At 33.3% G+C, this 20,660-nt stretch overlaps 1 protein-coding gene across 2 annotated transcripts in view; it reads left to right on the plus strand.

Moving 5' to 3' along the window:
• Positions 1–20,660, plus strand: part of Fbxl17 (F-box and leucine rich repeat protein 17) — a 532,270-nt gene that overhangs the window by 171,662 nt on the left and 339,948 nt on the right. For both annotated transcript variants that reach the window (XM_046459970.2, XM_046459969.2), the window contains exon 5: positions 6,035–6,142. In XM_046459970.2, the coding sequence (XP_046315926.1) occupies positions 6,035–6,142 (108 nt within the window). The remainder of the gene's footprint in view (positions 1–6,034; positions 6,143–20,660) is intronic.

Consider the following 20,660-nt stretch of genomic DNA (forward strand, 5'->3'; position numbering starts at 1 on the left):
TGTAAAAATGTGGATGTGTAACCGATGTGATTCTGCAATCTGTATTTGGGGTAAAATTCGGAGTTCAAAACCCACCTGAATCAAATGTATGAAATATGATATGTCAAGAGCTTTGTAATGTTTTGAACAACCAATAAAAAAAAAAAAAAGAAAAAAAAACCCACTTGGGCAGTGCTGGAATGCTCAGTGGTAGAACACTTTTTATGCATAGGGCCCTGAGTCTGATTTCTGGCATGCCCCCCCTCCCCTTACCATTTTGCCATGGGCTAGCGATTTGATTTTTTCTTTCTTTCTTTCTTTTTTTTTTTTTTAATGAAGTCAGTCTTATTTTAGCCACCTATTAAATGGAGATAATAATGCCTCTCAAGGCTATGATGAGGATCCCAGATGATACATAGTTTTTAGTTTAACCTCAGTAAATTTGGCTGTTTTTAATTGTCTATTCCCTCTTTAACTCCTTGGTTATGAATACCCCAAACCTCAACTATGAATGTGAACTATGTCTAGAGACAGAGTCTCTAGATTTAGAAGCATAGTATTTATAAACAATAACTCCAACAAGAATTAATGAGCCAAGTATGGTGGGGCAATCTTGTAATCTCAGCAACTCAGGAGGTAGATGCAGGAGGATCTCAAGTTTGAGGTTAACCTTGCAACTTATCAAGAACACTGTTAAGAAAATGAATAAAAGCCCCCTCTGAAACAATCCAGGCATAGAGTAAGATGAAAATGTTCATGAAATACATATCTGATAAAGGGTTTGTATCCAGAATATATAAAAAATTCTATAAATTAGACAGCCTAATATTGAAATAGTTTCAAAAACTAACCATACACTTACCTGATTAATTAATTCTATTCTTAAGTATTTCTCAAGAGAAATGGAAATATATGCCCAAAGACTTACATGTGAATGATCACAGCAGCATTATTTGTCAAAGCCTCAAATTGGAAACAATTTAAATATCAATTGGTGAATAAATAAAATGTAGTAAATCCATATAATGGAATTTGGGGTTGGTGCAATAAAAATATTCAAAAAACTGAATTGTGGTGTTGATTGTACAACTGTATAAACTCATTAAAACTCAATGAACTATATAGTCTTAAAATGGATGAATTTTATAGCATGCAGGCTATACTTTAATAAAGTTGTTATAGTTCTTGGGTTTTGACATAGCTACTCAATTTTTGCTTCATTTCACCCCCAAAAGATGATATGTTCCCTTGTCCTGTGACAGTATTTCTCAAGCTTTCAGATGCATTAAGAATCATCTGAGGCCAGAAGCTGTGGCAACATGCCTGTAATCCCAGAGGCTTGGGAGGATCCTGAGTTCAAAGCCAGCGTCAGCAACAGTGAGGTGCTAAGCAACTCAGTGAGACCCTATCTCTAAATAAAATACAAAACAAGGGTAGGAATATGGCTCAGTGGTCAAATGCCGCTGAGTTCAATTCCTGGTACCCCCCCAATAAGAATAACCTGAGGATCTTATTCAAATGCAAATTAGGATTCAGTAAGTTTGTGAGGGGCTTTAGATTTTTCCATTTTTAGCAGGCTCTAAGGTGATGTCATTTCTGCTAGTTCTCAGACCAGCAGAAGAAGGCATTAGAACTTGTTCATAACCCACTCTGAACATTAGAATCTCCTGTGGAACATTTAAAAATAAATTGGGTGCAGCCGGGCACAATAGTGCAACCCTGAATCCTAGTGTCTGAGGAAGCTGAGTCAGAAGAATTGTTGGTTTGAGGCCAGCCTGGGCATCTTACTGAGACTTTAAAAAAGTGGGGGAGGCTGGTATTGGAGCTCAGTGATGGAGCATCCTGGGTTCAATCCCTAGTACCATAAATAAATAAGTAAGCAAACAAATAAATAATACATTAATAAATAAAAGATTTTTAAAAAATGGGTACAAATCTCCACCCAGAAATTAAGTCATAAAATTCCTCAGGTAATTCTAATGTACAACTAGTTGAAAATCTTAACAAAATGGGATTCCTTCAACCATAATCAATCAGTAATAAACTTTCACTTATCTCCCTTACTTCCATTCCACAGTTTAGCTCATGATGTAGAGCTCCCAAATTATGATTTGAATCTTTTTAACCAGGAGAATAAGCAATCATGGTTTAATTCCTCTGGTTTTGAATTATTCTCTTATATATGTCAACTCCTTAGTCCTGCCTGAGAATCAGAATACAGAAGAAAGGGAACAGGGGGAGTAATGACAATTGCTAAAATCTATTGAGCGATAGCAATGTACCATATACTGTTCAAAAAATTTTACATGCATACTTTGTGAAGCAGGTACTGTTATTTTCTTTTTATAAAATATAGAGGAATAAAATTATGTGTTCAAAATCACACAGATGGTAAGTGGTCCATCCTGAATTAAAAACTAGGCATTCAGACAGCAGGGTCCCAGGGAGGCTGAAATCGATCAATACTTGCCTCGTGCAATCTACATTTGTGTTTCTGTCAGAGCTTTTGCTCCAGAGCCCTAAATGCTGTATTCTTTGTAGTAGAACTGGATACTTTCCAAAATTTCAGGGACCTTTTTTGTCAGTTTTCTACTATACCTGAGCCTACTAAGAGTGTTTCTACTCTTAGTAAGTCTAAGGATTTACTTGTGCCTTGCCTTTTCAGGGCTTTTTTGATATTGCAGGATCCTCTGAGTTGTCTTATTCTGATTGCTTGAGCTAAAAGAGAAAGATCTTAATATTCTTTTTTTTTCTCTCTGAAAGCCCTGGCTCCTTGGAACTAAGTTTTAAATCAGTTGCGTTCTGAATTCTTATCTGAGTTCCCCCTCCCCTACTTGAAGACAGATATAGAAGAGACTTGATGTTAGACTGAGATTTAGCAGAGTATTTAACCAACTGACCATGTACTTAACCTCTGGTATCCTTTTTTGTTTTTAATAAGATACTGAATTTGATTGAGGCTTACAGCAATTTTCATGCTTTAAATATCCTTTGTTAATATAATGTCTTTAGAAAGCTGCATGTCAGGAAAGTCCATTTTTAATTTATCAATGGCACCCTTAGTCTTAATATGCTTAAGCATACTTTGCTTTTGAGGGGAGAATTAATCTTTTATCAGACTTGCAATGGATGCTGTTGGTTTCATTATTTTAGGAAAATGGTCTTGTGATTTTTTTTTAGAATGAATGCTCTTCACATACTTCTATTTTCCAATGTCTGTTTAGCATAAAAAAGATAATAAAAGTCATCTACACTAAAGCTAATGCAAAAGAGAGGTAAGCTCCTGCTATTTGAAAAACCAACAAGAGCTTTTTTTAACTTGTTGATTTCATTTTGACTGTATGGAAAGTGAATCTGAAGTTAAGCATATGATAGAAAATATTTGGACTTTCTTTTACAAGTTATACCTTTGTGAAACCATGAAGAAAATTTTAGCACAATTACAAAAAGGTAATTTTATACATGGAAATATTTCAGAGGTAGGGGAGAAAAAAAACAAATTTCATTCTGCCTTTCATTTAAAGAATGTGCAGTTAGAAATGCCAAATGTTATCAGTGTAAATTCTTTGTAGCACTGGGGCCTCACACTTTTAAATGCCCAAGAGCCACTTTGGGGCTTGTTAAAAATGCAGATCCTCGAGCTCCATCCCTTTTACCTCTTGAGTTTTTAATAAACTCCTTAAAGGATTATAATATGCATTGTATTAGGGTTCTCCAGAGAAGGAAAACTGTTAGGTGATTATTTCTCTACCAAGAGATTATTATAGGGAATAAACTTACATGATTACAAAGAATGAGAAATCCTAAGATCTGCAGTTGACCATCTAAAGACCCAAGAGAACCAATATTTTTATGCCAATCCAAGTCTGAGTCTGAAGGCAGAAGAAGAACAGTATCCCAGATGGAGGATTATAAGGCAAGACTGTGCAAATTATTGCGTACTTGAATTTTTTATTCCATTCAGGCCTTCAATAGATGAATGAGGCCCATATACATTGGGAAAGACAATCTGTTTTACTTATTCTAATGGTTCAATTGTTTGTCTTATCCAGAAACATTCTATACACCTCAAAAAATGTTTAATTAAATATCTGGATAACCTGTAGCATGCTCAAGTTGGCATATAAAATTAACCATGAGATGCATCAAAGCTAAGAGCCACCGATGTGAAAATGTGCACCCTTGTCCCTATTTGAGAAAAGATTTCAGAGTATGGTGTGATGGTGTGCACTTATAGTCCTAGCTACTCGGGAGGCTGAGGCAGAAAGGTTACTTGAGCCCAGGAATTTGAGGCCAGCCTGGGCAACATAGTGAGATCCTGTTTGGAAAAAAAAATCATAAAACACACCAGCTATATCAGAATAAATAAAACTAATAGGATGATACTATTAAAAATCAATATATTAAAAACAATATAAATATACCTCTGTCTAAAAGCAAATAAAAGGAGCAGAAATTAAAAGTATGATAGAATTTATGGAGAAAGAGTAATAAAAAAACATTCATTCATTTAAGTATTCATTTTCTCCCCACCAAATGCCAAGGACTGTTCTAGGTTCTAATGGAGTTTGAGTGGGACTGAGTGATTGATCACCCTGGTTAGGATTGTCAACTGTCCCAGAGCCTGAACTCAGGAGTTTTTGGGGTACTGGGACTTTTGGTGCTAAGACTGAAATTGTACAAAGTCAACCAGAATGATTGGTTCCTCTAGTGAAGGGAGGATATGATAATAAGTTATTCTGATGGGGAAGACAGACAACAATCTAATAAGTGAGCAATTGTGTGACATAATGAGGTAGTGATGGGTGTTATGAAGAAAAAGCACCACAAGAAAGTAACTAGGGGACGTTATTTGGTGTTATCTTAGTTGGCAGTCAGCAAGAATCTCAGGAAGTGACAGTGAAGCAAAGGCAGAAATGAATTGAAGCAGTGAGCCATGTGACCAACTAGAGGGTATGCATTTACGGCAAAGGATAAATATAAAGACCTTGAGGCAGAGAAACATGGTGTGCTGGAGGAAGTCTTTGAGACCATTTTGGATGGAGTAAATGAGAGAAATGGAGGTCTGGAGGAAAATGAAAGAAGCTGAAGTCCGTTTAGGGTCAAATTAGCAAGAGCATAGGTGGGGCATGGCAAGGAATCTTGAGTTATAAATAAGAAATAATCAAAGTTTGAACAGCAAAGAAATATTAGTTAGATCTTGTAGCTGCTGTATAAAGAATAAACAATAGAGGAGCAAGGAATCAATGGTATTAGGAGGCTCTTTCCGAACTTCAGGTGTATGATACTAACAGTGGATTTAGAAGGTAGTGGTGGCAGAGGTGAGAAATGAGTTTAGATGTAGAATTTATTTGGAAGAACTGAAAACATTTTCTAGTTTGCTGGATGGTATTTTGAATGGAAAAAAGTTTTGAATTTCTGGTTGAAAAGTGATGCTATTCATTGAACTGGGTAACCCTGGGGAAAAGCAGGCTTGTTTGGAATATAAAATGTCTCCTTTGGATATGTTAAGTTTGAGATGCCTATAGACATACAAAGGGAGTGCATAAGCAATTGAATATAGAAGTTTGAAGTAGAGGGCAGAGATCTGGACTGGAGACTGGAATTTGAGGCCCATTAATACATAGTAATATTTAGTGTCATGAGATAAGATTAGACTAGTTAGGGAATGAAGTAAGACAGAAACAAAAGAAGTGAGCTGAGGATTGAGATGAGCAAGAGGGAATGAGAGAGGGAGATAAAGATAGAGGAAGAGACAGAGGAGGCCAGCAACAGGGAGGAAGAAGCAGAGGTGACTGCCAATATCTCTTTGAGGTGTTTTCTATGAAGACATAAAAAACATGGGTGATAGGTATAAGGGGATTTGGGATAAGGAAGGATTTAAAAAAAAAGGCACAACAAATATTGCAGCATGTTTGTATGTAGATTCAACTGCTTCATTGGTAAGAGAAGTAGTAATGATGCAAGGTGAAGCACAGGGAAATTATAGGAGGGTGTAATGCTTTAGTTCACTATAATATCACTTTCAATAATTTTTTTCTCATCTCTTCCTTAGGTGACAGACCAGTCAGTGAAAGCATTTGCTGAGCACTGTCCTGAACTTCAGTATGTTGGCTTCATGGGTTGTTCGGTAACCTCTAAAGGAGTAATTCACTTAACCAAGGTAGGTGCCATGGCTACATCTCCCTGTTGTTTCTGTGTTTCATTAAGGTAATGGGCCCCAGCATTGCTGGTTTAGTTTAGTTTTTGTTTTTATTTATTTTTGAGATGGAATCTCACTGTGCTGCCCAGACCGTTCCTGAATTCATGGGTTCAAGTGATTCTTCAGCTTCCTAAGTAGCTGAGACTATAGGCATGTGCCACTGCACTTGGCTCTCTAGCAGTGTTAAATGTACTTGAATGAGGAATAGTTAGACCACTAAAAATGTATTAGTATTTGATAAAGTTAAAACTAGTTAAAAAAAAAAAAAACAGTGCCAAAACTTGTCTTTTCTGAAATGGAATACTCAATTTAAACAAGAAACTTATGTTTTTGCTTTTTCATTGATAAAAATTTTGAAATTAAGCATTAAATATACTGATATGTGTAGCAAGAATCATTTAAGTGTTAACTTAATACATTGTATTTGGAAGATATATTGAGTTTTTGTGGCTCACATATCACTAGGTCCTATGAGCATTTGGTTTTAAAAAGTGAATATAGCCAGTGCTTATGATTAAGCTGAGTATGTAAGGTGAAGAGAGGTGAATGTATGTCAAAAATTTATCTGATAACTCAGAGTTCACTTATATACCAAATATGAGATCTCATATTTTAGCAGTGACGAAAATGCTGGTTCTTGTATAATCTCTCACTGATGTCTTCTCTCTACTGCTTTCAAAGCTGTAAGATAATTAGGAGCTAATTCTTACATTCATGTAATAGAAAAACTGACTTTATAAAATTTAGCTGCATGTTCTCTAAATTTTATCATTTATTTCATTGCTTGTAATTATATCACATATAGTACTTAGGAGAATGAGTCTTGCCTTTTCTACTTAATAGCTAAGTAAAACTTTTCATTCAAACTTCCTCCATTCTATAACAATTAGAAAACTGCTATTGTGGCAGCACAATGCTGAAACAAACCAAATGATATCCCAGATCTCTTTGGGCTTGATCTCTTCTGTCCTCTTCAGTATTACAGTTTAGCAGGTAATAATGTCTTTCTTTCTTTTCAGGTAAAAGAACAAATGTTTATAAGTTACTTTGGACTGTGGTTGAGGGGGACAGTGAATAGAAGCCTGGGCATCATTGTGAGCTTCAGTTTAATTCTGGGTGCTGCCACTTATTAGCTAAGTGGGAAAATTATTTTTTAGGGTATTGAATAAAGCAGTTTATAGCAGTATACAGCAGGTGCCTGACTCAGTCTTAAGACCACAGAAAATCTATGTAAACTTTGATTTAAAAAAATCTAATCAGGGGCTGGGGTTGTGGCTCAGTGGTAGAGCATTTGCCTAGCATGTATGAGGCACGGGGTTCAATTCTCAGCATCACATGTAAATAAATGAATAAAATAAAGGTCCATAAACAACAAAAAATATATAAATATTAAAAAAAATCTAATCGCCTTTCCAGTGTAATATATCTAAAAGAGAGCCTGTGGTTGTACTGTGTCATAAATGACTGATCAGATTTAATTGTTATTTTGAGGATCAGAGCCTACAATTAGAGGAAAGGATAGGACTGTTATTCTCAATTATTGTTCTATCAGAACATCTTAGTGTAACCAAGACCTTATGTAACCATAATTTTTTACTCATTTCCTGTAACCTTGGCCTGAACATCTTGGTAGGTGAATGTTTTTCTAGTCCCATCCAATGCTGTTTATAGTGTAGAGTAGAAATGCATTGGATGAACAGATTGTGTGCAAGTGTTGTAATGACCATATGTGGGATTTTTATGATCACTCAAAATTGTATTCATTAAATACAAAACAAGACTTATTAGATCAGTAAGTGCTTCTCTGAGCATTTTGAGATGGCCAGAAATTATGGTTCACTGGTACTTAAAAGATAGAGTTAGTCTCTGTGACAGAACAGCAGCGAGAGCAAATGTCTGGGTTGGAAAGCTCAATTTGCTAAGAAGGTTCTTCTGAAGATTACAGGCAAGGGTTGCAAGTTTGGCCTGCCAGCAATCAGAATCTAGTGGACTCATATTAAAGCTAGTACACAAAGTTCTGAAAAAATTTTTTTCCTGAACAAGTCTTTGTTTTGATGAGAAGACTTGTTTGTGGTATATTGCTTAGTTTCCTGGATTCACATAAAAGAGAGGTGGCATTTTAATCATTCATAGGTTTTACAAAGCTATTTTAATTGTTTTCTCTCTTGCAAACCAAGGAGAAAATGCTGGTTTTAATAAACCTAAAAGCTTTTTTAAAAAATATTTAAATTCTGGTAATGTTGTAACGATTACTAATATATTCACACAATATTTGTAAATATATAAATTCCCCTAAAAATTGTTTTCCTATTATCATCATAGTATGTAACTTTTAAATAAATGATTAGAGATATGTAAAATACTGAGTATTGAGAGCTATCACCCTAAATGTGTTTACTTTTTACATGATATAGGAAGTCTGTCTAATATATGACTTTATTGTTGATGGCTTTCTAAATTTGCAAATATAGGCAAGTGGTATAAAATCTTTGTGCCTTTATTGCCTGGCATCTATGAAACCATGGGCATGGATTAAATATTTGACCTTTAAACCTAGAGTTTCTTGTTTCCAAAAGAATCTATGAATTTAGGAGTCATTGTGCTGGAAGGGACAGTTAGGGTCTCTCACTGAAGCGAAGAAATGTCAAAAGTCTTTAATAAGCTGGAAAGAGAAACTGGGGATTTGTGACAGTTTAGGACCAAAGACAATGGATGGAATAATATTAATATCTACTAACGTAGTTCCTCGGAATTTCACTTTGATATTCTCAGTCTTCTCTGGACCCTTATTATAATACTTAATATTTGTTGTGACACACCGTTGCTATTAGGTAGATTCTGTTAATGTCAAACAGTAATGGAGTTGGAGTCCTTCTTCCTAAACTGCTGTAACTGTGTAAATGAGAGTCTAGAAATAACTCAGATTGAAGAGTTGCTGGTCGAAGGTTACAGTTTATTCAGTTAGGAGGAATACATCTAAGAGATCTATTGTATATCATGGTGACTACAGTTAAGAATATATTGTGGGCTTGGCATGTGGCTCAAGCAGTAGCGCGCTCGCTTGGCATGCGCCAGCTGCTGGGTTCAATCCTCAGCACCACATAAAAATAAAATAAAGATGTTGTGTCCACTGAAAACTAAAAAATAAGTATTGAAAAATTCTCTCTCTCTCTTTAAAAAAAAGAATATATTGTATGTTTGTAAATTGCTGAGAGTAGATATAAAATGTATATGTGAGATAATGTGTATGTCAATTAGTTGGATTTAGCCTTTTTATAATGTATCCTATATTAAAACATCATATGTACCATCAGTATATATGATTTTCATTTATTAATTAAAAATATTAAAGAAAAATTTTGAAGAAACATAAAATAGCAGTTATTTCTATATGATAGCAATGAAACATATGAAAATAAAATTAAAAGAACAATTCCATTTACATTATCATCCAAAAGAATAAAATGCTTAAGAGTAAGTTTAATAAGTATGTTTAAAACTTCAAAAAGAGACTAAACATCTCAGTGACCTTTTTTTTTTTTTTAAATAGAAAAGCTGCTCATAATGTTACTATTACATTGGAAGGGATACTAAAAGCCAAAGCAATCTCAAAAAAGGTAACATTGGAAGACTCAGAATTTTAAAACTTACCACAGAGCTACATGAATCAAAACAATATGGTACTGATAGGTATAAAATAGTGTTGGGACAACTGGATATCCACATATGAAGAGTGAAGTTAATTTCTACTCATATATAAAAATTTTAACTTAAAGAATCAGGGCCTTAAATGTAAGAGCTAAAATTATAAAACTCTTAGAAAACACCACGGCAAGTCTTCATGACCTTGGGCTCAGCAATAGATTCTTAGCTATGACCCCCAAAGCATGAACAAGACAAGAAAAAATACATTAAACTTCATTATAATTAAAAACTTTTATGCAGCAAAGGATACTGAAAAGAACATGAAGAAACAATCTACAAAAATTTGCAAATCATATACCTGTTAAATGTCCAAAATATATGAAGAACTCATATTACAACAACAAAAAGAGAAATAACTCAGTTAAAAAATGGGCAGCAGACTTGAGTAGATATTTCTCTAAAGAAGACATATATGACTGGTAGCATGTGAAAAGCTGCTCAGCATTATTAGTCATGAGCATAACTAGAAAATGCAAATCAAAGCCACAATGAAATACCACTATCACACCTATTAGGATGGTTATAATCAAAGGATGGACAATAGTAAGTGTTGCCAAAGATGTGGAGTAACTGGACCTCTGTCTATTGCTGGTAAGGATGTAAAGTGGTACAGCTGCTGTGGAAAACAGTTTTGTAGTTCCTCAAAAAGTTATAGAATTGCTGCACGACCCAGCAATTCCAATCCTAAGCATAACACCAAAAGAATTAATAGGTTTCAAAAACTTGGACACAAATGTTCATAACAGCATTATTCACAATGGCTAAAATGTGGAAACAAGCTGAATGCCTGTCATCTGATGAATGGATAAGCAATGTGTATGTCCATACATAATATTATTCAGCCACAAAAAGAAAAAATGTTCTTTCCATGTATGTATAATAGATGAAAATACACTCTACTGTCATGTATATCTAAAAAGAAAAAGTAAAAAATTTAAAAAATTAGAAAAAGAAATCTGATCCATACTGCAACATGGGTGAACTTTGAAGGTATTCTGTTAAGAAAAGAAAGCCAGTTACAAAGACCATTTTTCTATGATTTGATTTATATGAAATGTGTAGAATAGGCATGTGTCTAAAGTGTTTCTTTTTGGTTTGATAAAAATGTTCATGCAGTACGGCAATAGCAGCTCAATTCACAATGGGTAAACTATGGAACCAACCTAGGTGTCCTTCAAGGGATAAAGGAAATGTGGTGTGTGTGTGTGTGTGTGTGTGTGTATTTTTTTTCAATGGAATATCACTCAGCTTTAAAGAATAATGAAATTTTGGCATTTGCCAGTAAATGGATGCAATTGGAAAATGTCATGCTAAGTGAAATAAGCCAATCCCAAAAAACCAAAGGCTGAACATTTTCTCTAATATGCAAATTCTAATTCACAATAAGTGGAGGATACTAGAGAAGAATAGAGTTACCTTAAATTAGGTAGAGAGGAGTAAAGGAGGGGAGGGAAAGTGGGGATAGGAAGGATAGTAGAATGAAACAGACATTATTACTTTATGTATATATATATATATATATGATTACATGACCAATGTGATTCTGCAACATTTACAGTTAGGAAAATGAGAAATTATACTGTTGTAGGGACAAATGAGACAAGGCACCAAAGATAGCAGGAAACAGTTTTATTTGGCTGCAGCCAGGTTCAGAGGACACAGCTTTTGCTGTAATCAATTAATCCCCTGAACCCTGATTTCAGGTAGTTTCAGAACTTTTATACCCAATATGTAAGAGGAGAGGCTCAGAAGTTCACAGTCTGCAGAAGTTCACATAAAAGCAGCTTTTTCTTTCACTGTTTTGGGCAAGTTAACCCTTCAAGAACAATACCTGAGAAAGGGAGAGCCTCTTCTCCCCTTTCTTCCCTCCCCCTGCCAGCTATTACCATAGAGCCCAATTGGTAACTTCTCTTATCTTAAAAAAATGTAGATATCTCTGTGAAGCCCCAGCTCAAGGCCAGAGACCTTGCTTACACATTTCTACAAACTACTATACTGGATACTTGTTTGTGAAAAACTAGTAAGGGGATGTTCAATACCTGGAGTACTGATTTCTTCCTGGCCAGGGCAACACGAAAATTGGAAGTTTATCTACATTGAATTCTTTTGTAGAGACTCTTTTGCTGACAGTCCTAAAATCAGCCATGGTGAAGATGTATAGAGAAGCCAGTTAAGACTTTTCTATTGAGAAAGGGGGTGCCACTACAATACACTATATATTATATATCAAAGTGAATAAATGCATTCTACTGTCATATATAACTAACTAAAACAAAAAAAAATTAAAGCTCTGAAATTTTGAATTGATAATAGTTGTACTCTTCAGTTATTATACTAAAAACCACTGAACTGTACATTTTAAAAGGATGATTTTTATGGGAAGTAAATTTTACCTCTACAAAAAAAAATTCTGTAAGAACAGAGAAGAAAACTTTCATGATCTTGGATTATGCAAAGATTTATTGGATAGTATAGCCAAAGTATAATGCAAACAAATAACTTAATAACAAATTAATAAATTACATATGGCTCTGTTTTTAATTACCCATTTACCTGAAATTTGTAGATTTAGAGTACCGGAACATTTTAAGCGATACCACAGAAAGACAAGCCACTGAATCCAGATTTGTCTAAGGCAATGAAGAAACACCAAGGAAAAAAATGGAGGAATTATGATAGAAAGCACTTAAAACAAAACAACAAAATGTAATAAGATTTTTTGTGGATCCTGACTGAAGCAAAGAAACATTAAAAATGTATCTTTGGGACTTTTGAGAAAGCTTGAATATGAACCAGGCATTGGATGATCTTAAGGGATTATTTGTTAACTTTGTTGCAGATGATAGTGGCATGTTTGTTAGATTCTAAAAACTTCAACAGTAAGAGATACTCCTTGAGTATTTATTAGAGAAATGGTACAATATTAGGGATTTGGTCAAAAGGGGATAAAAAGAGGAAACAGGAAAACGTGGGTAGGCCAAGAAAGGAAACAAAAATGGTAAAATATTGATATTTGAGTTGGGTTATAGAACCTGGGAGATCATTATACTATTCTCAATAATTTATTTACATTTGAAAGTTTCTATAATAATTAAATAAATTTTAAGGGATCAGAAAGTTTATTAATGCTTATTATATGATATTTTTAAAAATTAATGTTTGTCGTAAGTTAGAGGTAGATATGTATTTCCTTTTTACACTGTTGATGTATTTTAAAGTTGCAAGTGTTTATTTATTACTAATATTAATTCTGGTGCTACATTAGATCTTATTGCTTCAGTTATTCAGTTTATAAATGTTAATTGAATTCTTGAGATATGTTGAGAATAGGTCTAGTTTTGTTCATTTTAAAGAACAGTTTCTTAGGAAAATAATCAACAGCTGAATAAAACACTCAAACTTCTGATATTTCCTTGGACCATAATACATTTAAAGAACTTAAAAAAACATTTATTTTAAAAGTGCTTGTGGTTGGAAATATGAAATGTTTTAAAAGAAAAACAAAATTGATTTTTTCAGTCAATTTAACATAAGTAACTGAAAGAATGATCATTCATGCAGTTAACTCAATTTTCGTCTTCCTTTTCTTACAAGAGTCTAGAAATGAAATATGAACTTTTTTGCCTTCTAAATTTTTGAACAACTGGTCAGTCAGAATGTCTTATTCTAATAGAAGAACATATTATTTTACTACTTAAGGATGGGATTACTATTTAGTCTTTGATTATGACTTCATTCATATTCAATAAATTGTGGCTGCTTGAGTAAGTCTCAGATGTGGAAAATACATTTTAAAATTTATTCAACTCTGAAATATTCCCTAATGAAGTGACTCAGTGGATATTATTAAATGGTGTTTGTTAGATTACTGTGTTTTTAGTTGTTCTTAACCTTTCACCAATAAAGAGTTGAGAAAGAAATTGATTATTGAGAATATAAGTGATGATTATTTAGGCCTGATATGACCCCTTTTTTGATTTTTTTCTTAGAAGTTTACAAAGGCTGCAAACTATTTACTGCTTTTAACAAAGCTGATGGTATGACACCTAATTATATTAAGTTGGGCAAATTACCTAATTCCACTGCTTTGGTTTCCTTACTTGTAAAATGAGGATAATAATAGCATTTACCTATCCCTGGTTTTATAAGGAAGAATGAATGGCATACATCTAAATAGGAAGTTGGAAATTAAAGTTATAAATAAATTAATGAGAAAAGTATTTATTAGATGTACAAAATTTTCTTATAACTCTTTAGTCACTATCTACTCATATTTTTTCATTAGAATAGTAAAGTAAGGCAATTTTTGTGAAAATAATCTCTTTTTTTTTGTTTTTTTTATTGGTTGTTCAAAACATTACAAAGCTCTTGACATATCATATTTCATACATTAGATTCAAGAAAATTCAATGACCATATTTCTACCTAAGTGCCAATAGTGAACGTTAAAATTAATAACTATGTTTGCATTCTCTTTGTTGTTTTTGTTCCCTTTCCTTGCCGATCCCCTAAGGGTTATTTAATGGTTTGTTTAAATTAATACACTGAAAACTAAAATAGCATTTTAAATTTTATCTTAAAAATTCTTGTGGCAGTACACTGAATCAGGGGAATGAATATACCGTTCAATGTTATTATTATTGTCCAAATAATAATGACTTTGATTTTCCTTTTTTATGAATGTAGCCAATGTCTACGTAAGCTATACTGATTTATCACATTTATTTTTTTTCACTTTATTAAGTTGGTAATACCTACTCAATGAGGCTACTCTTCATGTTTTATAACTTTATTTCTTACACTCTAGTTGTAATATAGATTTGTGCTACATTTTCATTTTAGCAAGAACAATTACAAATGTATCAATATGGCACTAGTAAAATAAATGAATTCATTTCAGATGACTCAATTTGTGAAAGTCCTAACAAATAAAATGAACAAATGAGTTTCTTTGTGGCACCTATCCTTTGGTAGAATGGTTGCTTCAGGCTTTAATATAAAGATATAAATATCAAATGAGGAATGTTGACAGTGTTTTTTGAAAAGCCTTTCTTGGATCTTGAATTTATACTTTAAATATTTTTTATTTGCTTATAATATCTTCAGTTCACACCTTGAATTTTTATCACACACTTGTTTGTGAATTGTGGGTTTTGTTGCAAATATTCTTATAGAAAAGGATTTCAGTTTTCTTTTATCTGGTCTCACATATGAGGTCAGTCTTTATCCAAGACAGCTTGTGAGATGTTGCTTTCATTTCTTTTATACTTTCAAATTCATTTACATTACCCTTTTTGAAGAAAAATTTATTTGAGGATTAGTGTGATTCTGGTTCACTCAGTCGTGTGGTTTATACGTAAATAGTGATATTGAAAATAGATGGGGTCCCATTTCTGAGTCACCAGAAAAGATTTGGGGCATAATGAGAATAAATCGATTAATTTAGTAAGAAACATGTCTCATTGATTAAAGTAAGCATTGAGAATTATAGAATTAAATAGACTAATTTTAAAAATAATTGCTTAGGGCTGGAGTTGTGGCTCAGTGGTAGAGCGCTTGCCTTGCATGTGTGAGGCACTGGGTCCAATCCTCAGTACCACATAAAAATAAATAAAATAAAGATATTGTGTCTATCTACAACTAAAAATAAATAAATAAATAAATAAATAAACTTATAAAAAAATAAAAGCAGTCTTAAAAATTGATTAAAAATGGACAGTTATATTTAATAGTTTGAAATTTTAACTTAATGGTATTTTACTTGTAATTAGTTTAACTTTTTAATTTAAGAACTGTTTTTATTGTACTTGGGTGGGACTTGTCAGCCACAGGGAAGTGCCTGTGTGTGTACATATACATATGGTTTGGCACAGTACCCACACTGGGCCAATTGTCAATCGTAGAGACTCCAGAGAATCTAAGTTTTCTTTATAATTTTAACATTGTGTGATATTTATAATGATGACCTAGAATACATTAATGATTATAAAGTGCTCCTAGATGCAGAAAGGAAGATAAATTATATTATGTCCTTTTTGTTGTTGTGTTCTTTGAAAATGGGAAATTCATTTCCAAAGTAGCTCTCTGTTAGTCAGAAGTTAAGTTACTTAAGAAACAATAGGGTGCTCTGAAAATTTAGCTGGGAACCTCAACATTTAGCCAGAAGTTATGCTTCCATTTATCACTCATTATTTTCCACAATAATTTTTGGATTAGGGTTTGTTTCTGAGTTCCCCCTTCTCCAGACACATTCGCCCAGTAATGGAGTCCAGTAGAGTACATTGTCTAAAGGTAGTTGAGCTCCTCATATGTTTGCTCTCCTGTCCAGAGGTATCACAGGCATTTGCACATAAGCTGTTGATCATAGTGTGTTTACAAACCCTTTAGGAGCATAGCTGTCCCTCACCATAAAGACTTCCCTGCAATTGATTGTATCCCAGTGAGATGATAGACCATTAACTTTTTTCCCCCCAAGCTTTCCACTGGAGCTTCTCTATTATATTCACTAGAGGAAATGCTTGGTTATTATGTTTGATCAGAGATTCTTTTTCATCATGCAATTGGCCATCAATCTTTGGATCTTTAACAATGAAACAAATACCCTGTGCCTGAGAAAATTGCTCAAAGTTATAACTTTGATAACTTTAATCTGGTTCAAGAAAAAAAACAAACTTGGTCAGCACCATGTGTTTCTAGGCACATGGTGCCTAGGTATAGGTATAGGAATACTGTGGCAATTATTCCTGCTTCTGGGTTTTTATAAAGAACTCCCATTAAGCTATACTTCTTTTCATTGTTGGAAATCCACACCCTCTTCCCTCTTCTTTTCTTTTACCTTAAGTTGGTCCTAGGCCTGTTTGCCCTAAGATCTTTCTTCTCTTTCCGAATGCGCTTCTATAGCTGTATCACATAGGAGCTTTTACTTGGCAGTCTGTGTTTAGTCAAGACAAGAAGGGCAAAGAGAAGGAGATGCTATGACATTTCTTCACCTTTCAACTTCCTTCTTGGTTCCAGTCCTGTGTAGAACTCCTGCAGCTTCAGTTTATATTGGCTGACTTTTATCTGGGGATTCAAATAACACCGATTCTTCCTCTTGTCTGTCCACCTTTTCGGTGCTGGTGGTTTCTTGTTCTTGCTAAACCTCTAGCTTATATTGCCAAATCCAGTTTGTCTTCTTAGCATCTTCTTCACTCGAATAACCAATGAAATTTCCTTCTTGTAATTTAATCCCTACAATAGTTTCTGTTTTCCTGGTTAGATCCTGACCAGATAGATAACATCTTTCTTTCACCATCATTCTGCATTTCTTACATGAGAGTATATTTAAGAGAATAGAACTATTTATTTGTTTCAAGGAGTCTTGTAACAGTTCAGATCAAAGTACAAAATAGAGAATTGGACATAGAATTTAAATCAGACTTGACTCTTTAAGACTATTGCTGCCTATCTTTATGTCCTAAATCTGTATAGGCTGTTATTAGAGATATATGGGAGGCCAGTTATATGATGAGTAAAAATAATGAGGTCACAGGCTATTTTGAGTTCCAAGAATAAGATGAATATAAGATGAATGGCTCTTTGCTTGATTATAGAAAGATAGTTTTAACATAGTTTCCTTGTAAGTATAAAATTGAGTTTTATTTTATTGCTTTGATCTATAATGTCAATACATAGAGGCAAATTCAAAAAGAACTCACTAAAGAAGTTAACTATTATAATCTACTTATTTGAGTTATTTGTTATTAGTATTAATTATTTAAAATTGTGTCTTGGATAGTTTTGGTTAATAATTAAACAATATATATGATATATCTGTACTTCTATTAATATCTTAGTCTTCAAAAACATTTGTCATGCTTTTTATTGATATGATAATATATGTAACCCAAAATACATAATATTGAAATTTAAAGTGTTACTCTAGATTATCAGTAGATATTGTCATTTTAAGTTTTATTTCATTTAGTTGAAGCTTTTGAACTTATGGATGGGCAAAATTGGTTGAGTAAACAGGATTTCAGATGGACAGTTCTTTGTATCAGAAAGGAGTGCTTTTTTTTTTTTTTTAGGTACCGGGGATAGAACTCAGGGGCACTTGAACACAAAGCCACATCCCCAGCCCTGTTTTGTATTTTATTTAGAGACAAAGTCTCACTGAGTTGCTTAGTGCCTCACCATTGCTGAGGCTGACTTTGAACTTGCGAATTGCCTCAGCCTCCCAAGCCATTGGGATTACAGGCATGCACCACCAAACTTGGTAGAAAGTAGTACTTTTAATATGTAAAATTAGTTATAAATTTTTGCAACTCATTTTTGAAAAATTTCTATTATATACTGATAGCATAATTACATTTTCCACATTTTTTATATCAAGGGAAACCTCATAACACCTTTCTGATTACCATTTTGTACTGATATTTTATTTACTGTCTATGGCATAGTCATTAAGCTAGAATTTTAACTCATTTACTTCCAGCTCTTAACACTAGTGTGAGTACAGGAACAAGAAACTAAAATTTATCAATTCCAAATTTAAATACTTTTTTTGAAACTGTTTTATAAAACAAGATAATTCAGTATTCAGAAAGTTCCTGACTTGAATTATAATATGAATCCTCATTTGCCCTTCAAAAGTTTGACTTTTCTAAGATTTTTCTCACCTGGAAAGTGTTCATTTCTTTACTATTATAGGTAATCGGGGCACTTCTTTAATAACCCTGAATAGTTAAATTAAATATAAATACCAGAGATTATGGTAAAAATATAATAATTATTATTTTTTTAGTCTAGGTTTTGTGACTCTTTGCTCATTAGCGTGGACAATCTAATTGATTTATTTTTAGACTGTTATATCAGATTTATGGGTTTCTTTGGAGACTTTGGGGCAAGGATAGGGATAAGAATTATATATATATATATATATATATATATATATATATATATATATACACACATACACATTTTGTAGTGTTTCTTCTCTTCTCATTAAAAAAATAGCTTTTGTAAGGGGAGAAAGCTGTTTCTGAATCGAAGTCATCTGGTTTTCTTCCTGGATAACTTAGGGCACTCCAGACCTCTGTGGTTAAGTGGAGAAAAGTTGTAGGGACCAGTTGACGGGGCCTGGAATTTCTCCACATATTATGGAATCTTTTCCTGGCATTGCAGAAGGCCCAAAGGTGGGAAACAGCTCAATTGGTGGTTATCATCCTGTATACCCACAGCTTTTGGGCTCAATCAATATAGAATTCGATTTCTTGAAACAGTACCTGGTCATAAAACAATAATAATTTTTGAAAGTAAGGTGCAGGCACTTTTTCCTCTGAGTTTTGACTTTAGGCTGAGACCCATAAATGAGAATATACAGCTAAGAGATTTTTTAATGTGAAGGTGAATCCCAGTTGCGTATTCTACACGGAGAAAGAACAAAAAAAAATTAATTTTATCTGTTGTGCTGGGGATAGAATTCAGGGCCTTGAACACACTAACCACATACTGAGGTATATCCTTTGCCCAAGACATTTTATTTTAGACAGTAGATGCAACCCTTGTGTATATTTTTTTTGAGTGCTAGAAAATAAAAATATAAATCAGAATATTCTTTTAAGTTAAAAATCATTAATGTCATTCCTTTGCTTTTCCAGTTAGCACATTTAGAAATAAAGAATATAACTATTTGTATTAATGGACAGTATGAGATCCAGAAGCCAATGTACAAGTTAGTTGGCTTGGATATAATAAACTTTTGTCCTGGGATAATGGCATTTTAGTTATTTTATTACTTTTAAGAATAAGATTGTAAAACTTTAATTTAGAATATATTTTTCAAAAGTTTTCATCTCATTAAACTGTGATACATGGATGCAGATGACTGAAATTGGTTCAAGATTCCATGAACTTTCTTTCATTCTTCACTTTCTCTTTTTTCCCTCCCCTCCCCCTCCCCCCTCCCTCCCTCCCTCCCTCCCTTCCTTCCTTCCTTCCTTCTTCTTTGGACCTAGTGTGAGGAAATGAAAGAATTATACAAGTAGTCCAATTAGGCATAGCAGTCTCTCTTTGCTTACTTTATTTTACCTTTAATTTATTTAAACTTTTTTTTTTTTCTTAGTGAGATGGATACTTAATTTCTGCTTCTTAGTTCATACTGAGTGAAATGTGTGACAGGGCTACTTAGTGCTGCTAACTCTAAATGCACTTTGTTATAAGCTTTAGAAATCTTATGTGGAGAAAAGAAAGGGATTTGGTGGAAAGAAAAGTACTAGAAAAAAAGTCAATTAGGACTGTACTGCCTGGCAGAGTGAAAAAGAGGAGCAGAATATACATTCTGAATTGGTATACTCAGAAGCAGAAATCCAATTAACAAATTCACATTTCTGCAGCAGAAGACTGTGATTAAAATTTTGGTGAACTGCTCAAAATTCCTGCCACACACATCAAAATCCTGACAAATTACAGAGGCTTTTTTTTTTTTTTTTAATGTTTTGCATTTTAAGAGCAAATATGTAAATAGAGAATTCATTATGCTTTTTGTTCTCAAATAGCCTTCAATTGTTTGGCATGAGAATGTTATTTTATTTTATATAATATTTACATATCACTGAAGCTTATATTTAAATAGACAACTTTTAAAAGCATTTAGCTCAGTGTTGTAGATCCTGGTTTTGATTTATATAGTTAAAAGAATGAAAAACTGATTTGTGGGAACTTAATTAAATGAAATTATCTCTTAAGTTTGATCCCCATTTCAAATTTACTCATTTAATAGATGCTTTTGATT

The sequence above is a fragment of the Marmota monax genome, unplaced genomic scaffold (assembly GCF_021218885.2).
Source record: "Marmota monax isolate L192 unplaced genomic scaffold, Marmota_monax_Labrador192_F-V1.1 WCK01_AAM20220418_F8-fsc00006, whole genome shotgun sequence".
NCBI lineage: Eukaryota > Metazoa > Chordata > Mammalia > Rodentia > Sciuridae > Marmota > Marmota monax.